The 18,519-nt window shown below is 46.0% G+C and overlaps 1 protein-coding gene across 3 annotated transcripts in view; it reads right to left on the bottom strand.

The window, feature by feature from the left end:
* PTPRA (protein tyrosine phosphatase receptor type A) overlaps positions 1–18,519 on the bottom strand; it is a 906,420-nt gene that overhangs the window by 316,048 nt on the left and 571,853 nt on the right. For all 3 annotated transcript variants that reach the window (XM_086964286.1, XM_086964287.1, XM_086964288.1), the window contains one exon: positions 17,932–18,098. In XM_086964286.1, coding sequence (XP_086820412.1) covers positions 17,932–18,098 — 167 coding nt within the window. The remainder of the gene's footprint in view (positions 1–17,931; positions 18,099–18,519) is intronic.

Here is an 18,519-nt window from a genome sequence, read left to right as displayed (position 1 = left end):
GGGCAGAAATGTGTCTCTGGCTGGAAGCATCCATTTTGTGCGGTCCGGGTCAAGAAGGCTGGTACCGGATAGACCGGTGACCCCACGAAGCTCGCTTCAGAAGGGTGGAATCATACCTCCCACACCAGTTACTGATGTGGAGCAATGATTCCAAGGTATTTGATACCAAACACAATATGTTTCTATGCAGCCATTTTCGAGATAACATTTACCACGAGGTTGTAAAGCACCTCCCTATATGTCCGGCTGAGTCACAGACAAATGAATAGTCACCGAAGGCTCCAGAGGGGTTCTGCTCAGGCACCCTCTCACATAAAACCCAGCACCCTGCCTTCAGGATTGTTAAGGCCTGCTACAGGGGTGATTTATAATTTTTAGGTGTAGTGACCATTAGATATAGTGAACCTATATCTAAAGTAAGTGGTACAAGCACCATCTTACACAGGCTGCAGTAGCAGACCTAGAGTTCCATTTTGCATGGCCTCTCATGGGTAGCAGAATACATGCTTCTGCTCATGGGAGGCCTCTGGTGTACCGATGCCCTGGGAACATGTGTACCATATACTAGGGACTGATAAGGGCACCCAAGTATCCAATCTGGAGTGTACCAAAGTACATGTATGTCAATTTAAGGGAGAAAGCAGATAGACTGGGGTCCTGGTTAGCAGGATCCCAGTCAGACTAGTCAAAAACAGTGAGACAGCAAGCAAAAAGTGGGGGTAACCCTAAGAAGCTGTTCCTACTTTCCTACACAACACCTCCCCACCTCCCCCTCCCAACGAAAGATAATGAAGACTCAACTGGTCAAGGTTAGTTCCACTTTATAGTCCATCCCCTGTAGGGAAATGAAGCACCTCAAAAGTTTGGGGTTTTCACCCTTCATCTATTTAAGCCATAAGAGGGTCTTATGGTCTGTCTGAAGAATGAAATGAGTGCCAAACAAGTATGCCCTCAACTTCTTCAGAGCCCAAACCACAGCAAAGTCTTCCCTCTCAATAGCTGACCAATGCTTCTCTCTGGCGTCAGCCTTCTGCTTATAAAAGCTACTGGCTTATCATGACCCTCTTCATTCAGTTGTGATAAGACAGCCCCTACCCCCAACTCGGAAGCATCAGTTTGAACAATGAATTGTTTTGAATAGTCAGGACTTAGTAGAATGGGAACAGTGCACATGGCCTGCTTCAGGTCATCAAATGCCTTTTGATAGCTAACTGTCCACTGAATTTCCTTAGGCATTCTTTTAGAGGTAAGATCATTCAAAGGTGTCACTATGAATCCATATTCTTTAACAAACCTCCTGTAGTACCCAGTCAGGCCCAGGAAAGCTCGGACCGGAGTTTGGGTAGTTGGAGCAACCCAGTCAATGATGGCCAGGATTTTGCTCTGCAATGGTTGAACCTGACCTCCACCCACAAGGTGGCCTAGGCACACAACCTTACTTTGCCCGATCCGGTTTTCAGTCAGGTCCAAGAGCACAGTGACGCGAGACCACGCCAGATGGAAGAATTGCAGGCCTAATTGACTTAAGCCGTGATTTCAAATAATCGTACCTCACAGACTTTAAAATTGAAGCCAAGGACGATCGACTTTATAAACAGAAGTTAGGACTATTTGAAGATATACTTCTTTAGTTTGAGGATTCCGTTCTGGTTAGAGTTATACTGACAAGAGTGGCAGACTCCGCTTTTAGGACCCTGTACAAAGTACTGTGGCAGGACTACCATCAGAGGTTTGGATGATAAAGTTTACCCAAGGTTTAGGACCAAATCTTGGGCACCATAGAAGGCCGAGAGAGTCTCATGTTGTGGTCTTGAAAAAGATGGTTTAAATGAACTGGGTACCATCGAAATGAGTTGACGCTGTGTTTTTATGATCTGTGTAGTAGCTGGAACCCCACACAGAAAAGGAGATACAATCTATCGAGTTCCAGCTAAACATCTCTTCTAACACTGATATGTATTGTCTATGACAGTGTACTGTCTTGTTTTGTACTCTCTATTGTACTCTTTTTAATTGTGTTGGATTTCTTGAAGGTCCCTTCATCTGTGTATAGAATGCCAATTTGAAATATTGTTTTCTGAATTATATACAAAATAGGTTTTGTTAATGCTTTTAATTCATCTTTTATTATGAAATGTTTTTATCATACTAAAATAAATCAGACACATATTTTTTAAACTTTTGCTGTTTAAGCTTTGGGTCAACGACCAGACTCCTTCGTGTATAAGCATGAGTGTGAGAGTATCAGGATTGCTAGGATGAGAAAGTAAGTAGTAGTACGACACCAAAGGAAGTCTTCACTTTTTCAAATACTAGGGACTGATAAGGGTACCGCAGTATCCAATCTGTAGTGTACCAAAGTACATGTATGTCAATTTAAGGGAGAAAGCAGATAGACTGGGGTCCTGGTTAGCAGGATTCCAGACAGACTAGTCAAAAACAATGAGACATCAAGCAAAAAGTGGGTGTAACCCTAAGAAGTATTCCTACTTCCCTACAGTGTGTGAATGGACAATGCAAGCGATACTGTGTCTAGTCCATCTTCCTACTGCACAATTGCACATTTTGCAATCGACCACTATAACTCTAAAATACCAATGCTGGTAGAGAAATAGGTACTACTCACTTTGTTTTGTAAATGTTTTTGAATTTTTAGCTTAAAAATTCTTTTAGCTTATGTTGGTCTTACTCTTGCTCTTCATTTTATATTGTTCTCTATGTTCTGATCAGTCACATGATACGAAATGATTTGATCTATGATGACCTGTCTGTATGCCTCTGCAAGGAAGGTTTTATGTATATTCTTTTTATGTCCCACTTTTGTAATCATGGAGATCCAATTGAAGTATTTAATGATTGTTAATCAGTAATTGGAAAAACATTATAGTTTACTAAATAAAACGCAAGAGAGCGTTTTATACAGCACACACCCTGAACTCATGTATTTCAAGGGGCTCTCACATGAAGTAATACAAAACAAAACAGGCAAAATGAAATTAACCTATTACCTAGGCTCACACAATTTGCTGGGGAAGCCAGGACTGATCCCAGGGTTTATGGTTTCACATTTTAGCCACTAGATGAGTATCTCTTTCCCTCTCACGCTTTACATTAAAGGTTAATGCTTTGTCTTTAATTCTTGGTGCATGAGAATAGAACGTTGGTGGCTGACAGAAGTCGCATGAAGTCTCGGTTTGTTGTCCACACCTGCTTCACGTCTACCCATTCTAACCTTTCATCACCCGACACTCAGCCTGTTGGCATTAGTGCAGCCCTCGGGCATGCCAAGGACAGTGCTTTGTGGCCCCTGGAGAAATGCTTGCAAGCACCCATGCTTTAAAGGATCCACGGCCTTAGAAATGCAGTGGTGAACCAACATTTTTCATTTTGCTGCGTAACAAGTCATTGTTGTGAGAAATTAAGCTTCCTTTAAGATTGACGCACAAGTTACAACTTGTGTAACGATATATCTGTAGAAGACATTAGTTGGTTATAGATTCCTTACCTTAAAATATCCCCAGGCGTTGGACTGGATCGGGATAGATTTTCGTCACCAGTACCCCGCGTCGGTAGGTGGCGTCGTGCGGCTCCACGTCAGTCGCTGGCGTCCTAAGCTACGAGATGGCGTCCCAGAGACTACTTAGGCGCCACCCATGCGTGCTGACGTCAGTTCTGTACATGACTTTCCGCACCAGGAACGCAGAGCTATGCAAGAAACTGACCACTGGTGCCAGGAAAATAGGGCCCTGAAAGGGATAACCTTAACAGCGAGGCCCACGCAGTTGCCTGACAAATGTCCTGCAAGGGAGCTTCACGTCCCAAGGCAGCGGTGACTTCTGTCGCCCTGGTAGAATGGGCACGCAGCCCCACAGGAGGCTCCTTCATAGCCAACGAGTAACATGCTTTGATGCACAGAACGACCCACCAAGAGATGGTCCGCTTGTGCACGGCCCAACCTTTTTTTGGCGCCCATTTAGCCAAAAAAGAGCTAGTCATCCACCCAGAACTGTTGTGTGCGGTTCAGATAGAATGAGTACAAAGATAAGGGGTCCCAGTAAAGAACCGTAGGAGAGAAAGTTAGATTGTCAAGGATACAGGGAAAATTTAAAAAGAAATGCATACAATAGTTAGATTCACTGTTATTTAATCACAATGAATGAAGGCACAAAACAAATACACAGTCACTTGATCATAAAACATTTTTTGACAAACTTTTCGATATGAAAAAGTGCCCTAGGGAAATGGCGAGGGGGAGGGAGAGGGGGGGGGGGGGGGGGGTCAGTGCAAAGAAAGTGAGTGGATTTTGGGAATTGGTGGAAGGGTGCAGGTCAGAGTAACCAGATTGCCTAGATAATTACAAGTGTGTTGGCTTTAAAAATATATATGAATACAAAACAAGACCTAGACCAACCAGGCATAGAGATATCAATATATCAATGGTTTACCATAAACAGCAAAAACTTTTTGCACAGTACTCCTCTCTTAATTATTGAGGTAGAAGGTACAACCAAAATATGTCATTCAGTAAAAACACATTGCCCAGACCCTTGAGGAACCAAAAATCAGTTGTGAAACAAAAACACACACCAATGTGTCTAGATTAGTACAATAAAGAAAGTGTGTGTGAGCGAGATGGCACCTCACGGACGAACCACCAACGGGAACCTGGCACGTACTCACCAGGATTGCCCTGATCTCATCATTGTCTAGGTCTTGTTTTGTATTCATATAACTGAGTGGATGGTGACCTATGACCAATTCTTTTCCCTCTAAGCTCCTCTTTGTTTACTGCTTTAAAAATATATAGCCACACTCAAAACATGAATGTTCATACAATTATATCATAAGCCATCATAAAGAAACAACCATTAGGAATCAATCAACAATGCGGGCAAAGTTAGGCCCATAGGATGATCGTCAACGTTTCGACCCCACTTAATCTAGGTAACAGTAGAAACTTAGGCCGGGGTCTTCTTCAGGACATGAGGGTGAGGGGGGGTCACAGACCGTGATGATCAATTTCACAGAGAAATTCATGGTTTCAAAAGGGCCCCGAGGCTCCAGAAGCGAGGAGAGAGGACTCACATGAGTTTAAAACACGGTGCGTCAATCACACAGAATTGTAAATTTATTTTGCGGTGACCGCCTGAAGTAGGTCGGCAGGGACAGTGATTAGTAATCTCGAGCGTATTGATCCCAATGAATTGGAGGAGTTGATGCCGCCGGGCGTGAGTCAGCAATCAGCTTGATCTTAAAGAATAACGCTGTGTCAAGTGTCAGTCTCATCCTTCAAAAAAGACTGACACAGCGTTATTCTTTGAGATCACGCGGATTGCCGACACGCGCCCGGCAGCATCAACTCCTCCAATTCATTGTGATCAATAAATAAATGTACAATTCGCTGTGGCTCCCTGTGCCGCCACGGCGGCCACCACAGCGGCCACCACGGCCGTGCGGAGGTTGGTTCTGCGCAGGCTTCAGGCTGAACGAACGTGTAGAGGCGTCCCTTCCGTGGCCACGAAAGGAACGAAAGGTAGACGTGGCCGGGCGTGTGGTGGAGAGACCCAAGGACTTGGCCGTAGCCCGGGAGTCCTTGAAACGCTCCAGCGCACTGTCTGCCTTATCGCCAAACAGGCGAGTACTATCAAAAGGCATGTCCATGAGAGAACTCTGGACGTCCCCCGAAAACTCTGTGGACCGCAGCCAGGCATGGCGACGCAAGGCCACGGTTGTGGAGATTGCTCTCCCCAAAGAGTCCTCGGTGTCCAGCCAACACCGAATGGCTAACTTTGCGGCATCCTTCCCCTCCGCAACAGATGGGAAAGTACAGCATGAACCTCCTCCGGGCACTGGGGCAGAGTTTGCGCCACTGTGTCCCACACAGCGTGAGAGTAGCGGCCCAAGAGGCAGGCAGTGTTGACTGACCACAGCCCCAAGCTGGCAGAGGAAAGCAATTTCTTGCCAAACTGCTCCAGCTTTTTCGATTCCTTATGCGGCGGAGCGGTAGGGAAAGCACTTTGGGAAGAGGAGGCCTGAATGACCAGGCTCTCCGGGGGTCGGATGATTTGTTAAAAAGGAAGGGTCACCCGGTGCCAGGCGATGACGCTTGGCCACGTTTTTATCCATAGGAACTATTGTGGCTGGTCTAGACCAGATGCCCATCAAAACATCCGTCAAGGTCTCATTGAACTGAAGCAGAGGTTCCATAGAACTTGCCACAAGCTGAAGCATTTCAGTAAGGAGGTTTGTCTTGAGGGTAATAGTAGGCAGATCAAGGCCAAGAGCCTCAGCTGCTCACAGTGTATGTGGCGCATTCCTCCATGACAGCGGGAGGCGACACAAACCCAGGCTCGGCGGAGAGGTCAAGGCCACCTGCATCCTCCGAGTCCTCCACCCACTCATGTTCGGACTCGCACTGCCGTGCAAGAGGGTCCTCAGCCCCCTCCCAGTCATCCCCCTCCTCCACAGCACGAGGCACACGATGCAGAGGAAGGGGAGGCACAGGGGAAAACAAATGCTCCAACTGCACCGGGAATGGCGCCCGTCGGGCTTCATGTCCTAATTAGGGTCCCAGGTCGGAGCAAAATTGCCTGGAAACTCTGGCAAGGGCAGAGGTGGGACGAACGGAACCCATTGCGCCGCCGGGAACGTAGCCGCAGGGGGCACAGGTGGAGGACCTTGCGGCGCCGGGCTGGAGGCAAGCAAAGGCCCTCAATAGGGACCATGGGTCCCGAAGGCCATCCGGCTGGAGCTCTAAGCCTGAAAAGGCAGTCATTGGTGGCAAGAAACTCTTCCACCTGGGCCGGAGTCGCTGACGGACCTGGGTAGGGCGGGTAGGCCGCAGGACTCTCAGCCTCCAACGGAGCCACAGGGGAAGGTCCCTTGGCCCCCTCGTCCACGTCCGGAGACCAACGGGGGGAGGTTGGAGAGCGTACGCGCTTCTTCGACTTTTTCTTGTGACGTCGCTTACCCGATTCCTAGGGTGAAGACTTGGACATCGAGGAGCGATGATGATGGCTCCGCGGTCGGTCCCTTGAGCGACCCCTGGAACTCGAACGGCACGGAGATGACTGCCGGGCTTCCAGCAGCTTTCGGGAACGCTCCTGCAAAGCCTTTGGAGCCATGACCAGACAGTCGGAACATCACTCGGAGTCATGGTCGTGCTCCAGACAGTAGAGACAGACTCTAGGGTGGTTGCCCACCAACATAGTATGGCGGCAGGCCCCGCAGGATTTAAACCCAGGCATCCCTACGTGGCACCAGAAGTCAAAGACTCAAAAGAAGTAGAGACAAAAGTCTCAAAAAAATTAGTAAGAAAGTTACGTGCTCTAACCGGATCTGCGCTTGCTGGCGGGGAAAAAGGAAGAACTAACGTCAGCGTGCATGGGTGGTGCCTAAGTAATCTCCGTGACGTCATTTCAGAGCTTATGCTGCCAGCGACTGACGTGGTGCCGCACGATGCCACCTACAGACGCACAGGGGTACTGCTGACGAAAAACTTTCCGGATCCAGTCTGACATCTAGGGATAGTAAGGAATCTATTACTAACGTGTCTCTTTCAGATATACATTCAGAAGGCTGAAGTATCCAGATTCTATGCCTATGCCTAACAAATTCCTTCATAGCAACTCCAGGTACATGATGTGGTGACCCTGTTGTTGAGGGCCACATTCCCTGGACAGTGATGTTGTTGGGATTCGTGCCCCACCCTGGGAGAGCAGTGTCTGTACTGTCTGTAGTGATGTCAATGTGGTACAGGGTCTACAAAAGGCCTGACTTATATTAAGTTGCTGCCTTTCAACAACTGCACAGAACGGTATGCTGTGGCCTGTACCAAAACAAAATCTTCATTGTGACCTTCAGCTTGGAACCATTGAACGCAAGGTACTCTAGGAGAGAGGGCATATAAAGCCTAGAATGCAGAACATTGGTGATGCACAATACCATCATCTACAGAAGGCGCCTGGAAGATCACACTGCAAGTCAACGATTGTGTTGAAAATGAGGTAGCAGTTGAAAGGCAGTGACTATCTGGTATAAGCGTTCTCCATGGCAGTGCCCAATATGGGCTGTAGGAAGGGTTGCACCGGTAAAGGCTGTAGTTGGGACTTGGTGGCATTTATAGTGAACTCAGCCAATGGTCGAGGTAGAGAAGGGCATGAAGCTCTTTCTTCGCAGATGACCATCAACTACTACTGGGTCCTTTGAAACCACCCTTAGAGCTGTGGCGACCCCGAAAGGAAGTACTTTGAATTGGTAGAATTGTCCATTTACCACAAAGAGTGGGTACAGACAGTGAACAGGGTAAATGGGTATGAGAGCATAAATGTTCTCGAGATCGATTGCTGTCACTGAAATTGCCAAGCTGAGGAAGGGGGATGACATCCTGCAGAGATGTCATTCGAAAATGTTCTCAAAAGGATGTACAAATCACGACCCTCAGGAAGAGGATGGGCCTGACAGAGCTATCCCCTTTGGGGATGAGAAAATAAAGTGAGTAGATACTGCTCCCTTGCTGTTGCTGGGGCACTCTTTCTATGGCACCCTTCTGTAGGAAGGCGTGCCCTTCTTCCTGAAGGAGGGAGTGGGGATAGGCAAATTTTACTGAGAGCATGCATGTATACAAGATGGGATGTTGAGTAAGTGTGTAGTTTGAGGCAATAACTATGACCATTACTAGGATCCACTTGTCAGACATGTGATGTGCAATCAGGATGTAGGAATGCGGTACATGTCAATGTCTTTTGCTGATACCACCTTTTCCCTTAACCCTACCATTATTCGTGTAGGAGCATCTACAGTACCCTCTTCCAGCTTGCTGGTGGAAGGTCTGCTGCTGCGTCTAGTAGGAAAACGGGTGCATAAATAAAGTGGTCTTGCTCCTACTCTGGACTGCTGTATGCCGGCGGAGTTGAGGTTTCTCTTGGGTGCGTAAAAGGTGATTCTTTCATTGAGGTACTGGGGCCCCGTGTTGTGGAGGGATTTGTAGGCGTGAGTGAGCAGCTTGAAGGTCACTCTTTTCGACGGGAAGCCAGAGGTCTTGTAGGTGCTGGGTGATGTGGTCTTGTTGTGGGATGCAGAGTCTGGATGCAGCTTTCTGGATGGTCTGGAGTTTGAGGTGTAGAGTTTAGTTGATTCCGGCATAGAGGGTGATCCCATAGTATAGTCTGCTGGTTATGAGTGCATGGGTGACTTTCTGGATTCAGGGGGGGGTCTATTTGAAGGTCTTGCGGAGGATGCGGAGGGTGTTGAAGCACTTGGAAGATATAGCATTGAACTGACTGTTTATGGTGAGGGAGGAGTAGAGTATGATGCTGAGGTTGCGGGCGTGGGAGGCTTGCCAAGGGCGGTGGGCCACCAGATAATGTCTCATGCGGAGGGGGGTGTCCGAGGACTTTCGTATCATCCAAGTTAAACTTCTGGCAGCTGCTGCTAATCCAGGATGCAAAGTCTTTTATCCCTTCCTGGAAGTTGTGTCTGGTGACGTCTGGTTCCTTGGTGAGGGAGAGGATGAATTGGGTGTCGTCGGCATAGGATACTATGCGGAGTCCGTGTTTTTTGACTATGGTAGCGAGGGGGCCATGTAGATGTTAAAGAGTGTGGGGCTGACTGAGGATCCTTGGGGTACTCCGCAGCTTTTCTCAGTGGGTTCGAAGAGGAAGGGCGGGAGTCTGATTCATTGGGTTCGGACGGAGAGGAAGAAGCTGATCCAGTCGAGGACAGTTCCCTGTACACCGCCGTTGTGGAGTATGGCGGTTAGTGTGCAGTGGGAACTGTGTCAAAGGCTGCTGAGTGGTCTAGTAGAATGAGGGCAGCTGTGTGGCCTTGGTCAAGGAGGGTGCAGATGTTGGCTGTGGGGGCTGGGAGGGCGGTCTCAGTGCTGTGGCTGCTGCAGAATCCAGATTGGGAGGTGTTGAGGATGAAGTTGGATTCTATGAAGTTCGTGAGCTGAATGTTGACGATCTTCTCAGTGACTTTGGCTGCGAAGGGGAGGACAGAGATGGGTCTGTAGTTCTTGAGGTAAGTCAGGTCTGTGGAGATCCTCAGGAGGGGCTTGACTTCTGGCCGGTTCTATTCGTTGGGGAACGTGCCTATTTCGAGGGTGCAGTTGATTGTGCATTAGTTTGGAAGCTATAGTGGAGGCCGTTCTGTGGTAGATGTGCAGCAGGCAGGGGTCGGTGGGGGTTCCTGAGTGTATGGTCCTCACGGTCTTAGCGGTGTCTTCTGTGGTGACAGGGGTCCAGGTGGTGATGGTAGACTGGGTGGCATTGCCGGTGGTAAGTGCGGTGTATAGGATGATGCCTTGTTTTAATGATGAATTTACCATCTTTGCCAGTTAGGTGTGAAAAGGCAACTTAATTCCTTTAGCTTTGTGGAAGGCATATGGTAGCTGAAGTGAGACGTTGGTTTAATGGGTAGTAAGGTCATATGGAGTTCTTTCTTAGATAGTGTTTTGAACTTAGTACAGAATGCTTGATTTTTGGTCATAGATTGGTGGTTCATCGTATGATCCTCTACTCTGGATGTATATTCACAGTCGAAGTAGTGATTGTGGTATATGGTAGTTCGTGGCCTCTCTGTCGATTACAATTTCTTTTTTGATTTCACAGATCTTTTCAATGAAAAATGAAGAAAAAGTTCCACATTTTTCAACTGAATTATTGCTGATCTTGGTTAAATTGTTTGTCACGTTTTGTTGGTTGACAATTACAAAAAGTACTGCCTTTGGCAATTCTTTGATTTGTTGAGCTGGGATCCTAAACACGATCCTTTTGTTTTCTAAACGTGTTTTTGTAGCTGTTCCATTGTTCACATAGTTTGATTAGAAGCAATGTCGAGAATTCCTGTCTCCACTTTTGTTCGCTTGTCTACGATTCCTCCTTTCCTCATTTAGGTTTTAATTGTACGTAGGGAGGGTTTGATTTTTATCTTTTGAGTCTGTCGGGCTGCTACCTCCATTATGATTGATATTGTTTGGTTGTGGTACTCTATTAATTGGATAACATTCTGGGTTATAGTTAGAGGAATGAGGTTTTCATTGCAAAGTGCAGTCAATTACACCTTGCCCATGTTTTTGGTGTCTCTGACCCAGCATTTCGGTATGGTTTCTCGCCCTTTAGTGGCCTGTGTGTACGCATTTGGGTGGAATTGGATTGAGTGATGATCAGACCAGTCACTGTGTGTGATTGAGTCGATTGACTGCGCTCTTTCTCTGGATAGGATTAGGTAAAGGTTTGAACCCTTACTATGTGTTGGGCGTGGGCATGATTGGGTTAAGTTTTGTCAGTGAGGAATCGTTTCAGAGTAGATACCTGCATGGTATTGCACCATTACATCGCAACTTTTACAACGGACTTCTATTACAATGCAACTTTTACAACGCTGGATCCATTACATCGCATGCCTTTACAATGCATGACATTACATAGCAGATGCTATTACAACGCATGCCATTACAACGTAAGTATAGGTAAGTATATCTTTTTTTTAATGTTATTTAATAAATTTAATTATTATTAATTATAAATAAATATATTTATTTTTTAATATTATAAATTAAATATATTAATTTAAGTAATTTTAAAAATAAGTGAGTATAGGAGTATATGTTTTGGGGTACTGAGGTATATGTTTGGGGTATTTGGGTATTTTTAGGTTTTAGGGCTGGGTTTGGGTTTTGGGGTACAGGGGTATTTTTAGGTTTCAGGGCTGGGTTTGGGTTTTGGGGTACAGGGGTATTTTTAGGTTTCAGGGCTGGGTTTGGGTTTTGGGGTACAGGGGTATTTTTAGGTTTCAGGGCTGGGTTTGGGTTTTGGGGTACAGGGGTATTTTTAGGTTTCAGGGCTGGGTTTGGGTTTTGGGGTACAGGGGTATTTTTAGGTTTCAGGGCTGGGTTTGGGTTTTGGGGTACAGGGGTATTTTTAGGTTTCAGGGCTGGGTTTGGGTTTTGAGGTACAGGGGTATTTTTAGGTTTCAGGGCTGGGTTTGGGTTTTGGGGTACAGGGGTATTTTTAGGTTTTAGGGCTGGGTTTGGGTTTTGGGGTACAGGGGTATTTTTAGGTTTTAGGGCTGGGTTTGAGTTTTGGGGTACAGGGGTATTTTTAGGTTTTAGGGCTGGGTTTGGGTTTTGGGGTACAGGGGTATTTTTAGGTTTCAGGGCTGGGTTTGGGTTTTGGGGTACAGGGGTATTTTTAGGTTTCAGGGCTGGGTTTGGGTTTTGGGGTACAGGGGTATTTTTAGGGTTCAGTTTTTAAAAAAAACGACTTTAAATAAATTAAACTAAATAAATTAATTAAATTTATTTAAATTAATTAAATTATATTTACAATTTATAAATTAATTAAATTACATTAATTACATTAAATTAATTAAATCAAATTAATTACAATTTTAAAATTAATTAAATTAATTAAATTATATTAATTCCATTTTTTAATTTAATTAAATTAAATTACTTAAATTAAATTAATTACAATTTTTAAATTAATTAAATTAAATTAATAGAATTACATTTATTAAATTTAATTAATATTTTAAAATTAATTAAATTAAAGAAATTATATTAATTAAATTAACGTAATTACATTTTTTTAAAAAGATATACTTACGTTGTAATGGCATGCGTTGTAATAGTATCTGCTATGTAATGACATGCGTTGTAAAGGCATGCGATGTAATGGATCCTGCGTTGTAAAAATTGCGATGTAACGATCTGCGTTGTAAAATAACGCGTTGTAACGTCATACATCCTACCTGCATATCACCATGTAGTTGCAGTGCAGGTTGAACTCTCCGAGAAAAATGGCACTGGAGTGTAGCATGAAGTGTATTCCAATTGTTGACATTATATGTTCAATGAACAGATGGTTAACTCCAGGAAGGTGGTAAAAGAGGTATACTTTGGCTGGTGATTCCTTTCTTTTGGAGATTTCTGTACCCCTGTATTGACATGATGTGAGACCATCGACAGGGAAAGTTTTAACTAATAGTGAATTCTTCTGAATGATCGCGATCCCTCCTCCTTGTTATTGTTGTCAGTCAAGCCAGAATTTAAACTCCGATATTTCCCCAAAAAAGGTTGAGAGCCATTCAACAGAAGGAGTTAAGATTACAATATAAAGCATAATCGATAAGGAGGATACTGTATTCTAGTCATCAGTTGCTTACAGTCAGGGCACAAAAACAGTGGAGAAGGCTGTATAACACAATAAGGGTGATGTGGTTTGGGGATGGCCACATCAGAAGGATATGGTGATCAGGTTTTGTCCAAACAATCTCTAAGAATTAAGAGTGCACGGAGCCAGATATTATAGAAAGGGTAAAGCTCTGTTGAAAGGTAAAAGTTTCCGCAAGCAAGCATTAAGAATACCTGGTTGTGCTTGATCGGAGTGGGTAAAACCAAAGTACAACTGAACTGGTTAAACATTTCATCAATATTGTGTGCTGCCTGATTGTTTGCACCCATAGCGTCCTGCTGTCCTTGTTATTGTTGACTCCACCATTTTGTTGTGCCTGCAGCCCGTCCCTCCCCCTACGCTACCGCCTCCCAGCTCCCCCTCCCACGCTCCGCCCCCCTCCACTTCTCCACTTATGACAGATGCATCAACGTGCAGCGTCCACGCGCTACGGCCGCGCCGAAGGTGCGCCAAAGGTAAGCCCGTCTACGCCCGTCCGCGCCTGGACCGAGCCCAGCGCCAGACCCCCTGGCCCCTGTACCACCCACCCCACCCACATTACATACGACGCCTCCACCCTCTTAGCACTTAATCCCGGCCGACTCCCTAACTGCGCCCAAGCAGCACCAGGACACACCCATGGACCCTTCACCTGCCACTCCTGCAAATTCACCTGCATCAAGACCCACACCAAACCCACAAACTCCAACCAGAGCTCCGACACCAACCACCTAAAATGCATCCTGCTCAACACGCGCTCGGTCCACTGACACGCCATCGACCTTTGGAATCTACTAGACACCATCTCTCCGGACGTCGCCTTCCTAACAGAAACATGGATGAACGCCTCATCAGCCCCAGACATCACCATTGCCATCCAGGACGGCTACAAGATCATCCGCAAGGACCGCACCAAACAAACAGGAGGAGGCATCGCCATCGTCCATAAGAATTCCATCTGCATCTCAACCAGCTCAGACGTCAACCTCGCCAGCGCCGAACACCTTCACTTCCAGATCCACACCGACCCCAAGACCACACTCAGAGGCACCCTCCTCTACCGACCTCCAGGACCCCGTGCACAATTCAGTGAAGACATCACTGACTATCACCCCACACGCCCTCCCCTCCGAGGACTACATTCTATTGGGAGACCTCAATTTCCACCTGGAAAAGAGCAACGACAGCAACGCCACCACCCTTCTGGACAATCTCGCCAACCTCGGACTCAAACAACTTGTTAATACCCCCACTCACTACGCAGGTCACACACTCGACCCAATCTTTACCTCCAGCAAACATATCTCCTTCAGTCACACCACAGTTCTCCATTGGACGGACCACAGCTGCGTTCACATTTTCTACAAAAAGACCACAACCCACAACCACCCTCAACCTACTCTGCGAAGAAACTGGAACAAAATCACCATTGACCAGATCTCCTCATCGCTTCTTCAAAACCCCCCGGCCCACTCTTCGAACCCCAACCAAGCAGCCATCAACCTCACTCAATGGCTCACCAACAGCGCCGACAACCTAGCACCTTTGAAAAAACGTCAAACCAAACTAGGCAGCAAAAACGCTCCCTGGTTCAACGATGATCTCAAGAAATCCAAGAAACTCTGTCGCTCCCTTGAGAAGGCCTGGAAAAAAGACCCAAACACCAGCACCAGGGACGCCTTCAAAAACGCCACCCGCATACACCACCAACTGATCCGGACCACCAAGAAAGCCGCATTCAAAGAACGACTAGACAACAACGCCCACAACAGCAAGGAATTGTTCAACATCGTCAAAGAATTTACCAACCCCTCAGCCAACTCCAACGACATCACTCCCTCTCAAACACTTTGCGACTCCCTAGCTTCATTCTTCCACAACAAAATCGCAGCCATCCACAACAGCTTCAACAACCAACCCGGAGACCAACCCACCCAACCTCCTGCAGTACCTTCACCCCCCTTGAACATCCTTAATAACTGGAACCCAATCACCACTGAAGACACCATTCGCCTAATGAACTCCATCCACTCAGGATCCCCCACTGACCCATGCCCTCACCACATCTTCAACAAAGCAGACTCCATCATAGCACCACACCTCCGAGACGTCATCAACTGCTCCCTCAACTCCGCCACCTTCCCGGAAAGCTGGAAACACGCCGAACTCAGCGCCCTTCTGAAAAAACCCACAGCTGACCCCACCGAACTCAAAAACTACCGCCCCATCTCACTCCTTCCATTCCCGGCCAAAGTCATCGAGAAAGCTGTCAACAACCAGCTCGCCGCCTTCCTCGAAACCAACAAATCCCTCGACTCCTCACAGTCCGGCTTCCGAGCAAAACACAGCACTGAGACCGCACTCATCGCAGCAACAGACGACATTCGAACTCTACTGGACAATGGAGACACAGTCGCCCTCATCCTCCTTGACCTCTCCGCAGCCTTTGACACAGTCTGTCATAACACCCAGTTACATCGCCTCCGAAACATCAGAATCCAAGGAAAAGCACTGGAATGGATCACCTCGTTCCTTACCGGAAGAACTCAGAGAGTCCGCCTTCCACCATTCAAGTCAGAAGCCACTGAAGTCATTTGCGGCGTGCCACAAGGATCTTCACTAAGCCCCACCCTCTTCAACGTATACATGAGCCCCCTCGCGACCATCGCAAGCCAACACAACCTCAACATCATCTCCTACACTGATGACACTCAACTGATCCTCTCACTCACCAACGACCCGGACACCGCCAAAACCAACCTACATGAAGGAATGAAAGAAGTAGCCGAATGGATGAAGGACAGCCGTCTGAAACTGAACTCAGACAAAACAGAAGTCCTTATCTTAGGTACCTCCCCCTCCGCCTGGGATGACTCTTGGTGGCAAGAGGCCCTTGGAAAAGCACCCATCCCGACGGACCACGCACGGAACCTGGGCGTCATCCTGGATTCCTCACTCTCAATGAACAGACAAGTCAACGCCGTTTCATCATCTTGCTTCAACATTCTTCGCATGCTCAAAAAAACATTTCGCTGGATCCCCACCGAAACTAGAAAAACGGTCACCCACGCACTGATCACAAGCCGCCTGGACTACGGAAACACCCTATACGCCGGTACCACCGCAAAACTTCAGAAAAAACTCCAACGCATCCAGAACGCATCAGCCAGACTCATACTAGACATCCCGCGTAAAGACCACATTTCTAGTCACCTGAAAAACCTCCACTGGCTTCCCGTTAATAAGAGGATTACATTCCGCCTCCTAACCCACGCTCACAAAGCACTTTACGAACTTGGATCCGAATGCCTCAACACACGACTTTCCTTCTACACCCCCTCCCGCCAGCTACGATCCTCCAACCAAGCCCTTGCTGCGGTACCTCGCATCAACAAAACCACCATGGGAGGAAGATCCTTCTCCTACCTGGCAGCTAAAACCTGGAACTCACTTCCCACTCACCTTCGCCTCACTCAGAACCACCTAGCATTCAGAAAGCAACTTAAAACTTGGATATTCGACAAATAATACCCCACCCTTCTTCAAGCGCCTTGAGACCCTCTGGGTATGTAGCGCGCTATATAAATTATTTGACTTGACTTGACTTATCTGTGCATAGGGCGGACAGACAAGGTTAGGTGAACAACTTCTTCTAAACTAGTTATATTTCAAGGCATGTATGGTAGTAATCATCTACCAAACATTGGGATGAAGATGTCACTTCTATGTGACACTACTCTGTTAACTTCTCTTGACTGGTCAAATGAGTGTCATCAGAAGGGGTCTTGTATTTTTCTGACTTGGCACTGTGGAACTGTGCTGTGTGACAGTGTTGTGCATGTTAGGGACTCTTTTGATCTCACATATGAGAAACTAAACACCTATCTAATGGCTACAAACCATTTGGCTGCATATCAGTCAGACTAATTTGGTAGCTTATTCTTTAACACATGTTTTAAACTACAACTGTGTGGACCCACATTTAAACAATCAGGTTTATATTTCAGCTTTCATGTGCAACCCCCACAGTAACCTGGGAGATTGCTCTATCTTAAAGGTGTCAATAAATGTTTTCCCACAAGGTAACATAACAACTTTCCTTCCTTTAGGAAAGGTAACCACACTGCCTCACCCTCCAAGATACTAAATTGCATTTTTTATGTGCTCATTATATCTGCAAAGCATATGGGCAAGATATAAATGTAGAACATATTTCACCTTGTCCACCTGCACCATTCCAGGTTTGCACATCTAGAAAACTAAGTAGCATCCAAAAATATAGCATATTTAAATATAATTGACATGAAGTGGCTCAGTGGCTTTTACTAGATCAACAGGAAAATAGCCAGCATGTAAATAACCAATTTAATCAAATTAATTCAAGATGATTATTGCGCTATACAAATCAATATCATATAATGGTGAAATATTAAATGTGAAGTTTAAACCTGGTATTGCTCAAACATGCTTACTATACATGCATGCTGAAATGGGTAGTGGGACACTAAACATTTTCTTAGTTAAAGTTTAATTTCTATATGTAAAGCCATTGAAACTAATTATTAGGCAGGATTAGCGATTAGGAAAGGGACAAGCCCTCCACAGTGCTGGTGCAATTGTCTGATGCAGAGAACATCTCTAGATGCTAGTGTATGCCTTTCCATGCAAATACATCAGAAGTCGGTATGTTTCATGATCTAAAGAGTGGCAGAGTAGCGAGAAAGGAAGTTGTTAAAAGAAAAAGGTTTTAACAAACCTGCAGTGTACAACGATCGCTCCTGCATATTGGGGGTTACAGGTTTTTACTTTTTTCAGGAATTTCAGCATACCAATCGGCGTGAACGGAACCCCAAAGTCAGGCCAGCTGGTGAAGTGAAACTGTGTGACAAGTCGCTGTGGCTTCTTGTTGGTAACATCTCCAACCTGAGAGTCAATGGAAAACTGAACATAAATATATCATTGTGGCTGAGAAGCACAGATTACTCAAGGGGTCCCATAAGGCAGGAAGTACAATACAAGAAAAGGTGGCAGAATCCAGGCATACAGTATGTCCATTAATTTTAATTGTTTATTCAATTTTCTTTTTCAGAGTTACTTAAAACTTTCAACCTAAGCATAAGTTAGAATTGCCACCTAGTGAGGCAGACCATAGACAATTACAGGGATGAGGTGGATCGACTGAGCAGTTGATGGACGTAATGCAGAGGACTGGACGGACATGAATCACTTGAATGCACATAGTGGCACTGTTAAAGGGTGTGCAAGGGGAAGAGAAAGGTGGGTGAAAATGATGACAAAGTTAACAAAGTCCAGGTGATGTGACTAGGAAAGTATGGCAGACCGG

This window comes from Lissotriton vulgaris, chromosome 3_2, assembly GCF_964263255.1.
Source record: "Lissotriton vulgaris chromosome 3_2, aLisVul1.2, whole genome shotgun sequence".
Lineage (NCBI taxonomy): Eukaryota > Metazoa > Chordata > Amphibia > Caudata > Salamandridae > Lissotriton > Lissotriton vulgaris.
Note: the sequence above shows the minus strand (reverse complement) of the source record. Positions and strands in the feature narration are given on the sequence as shown.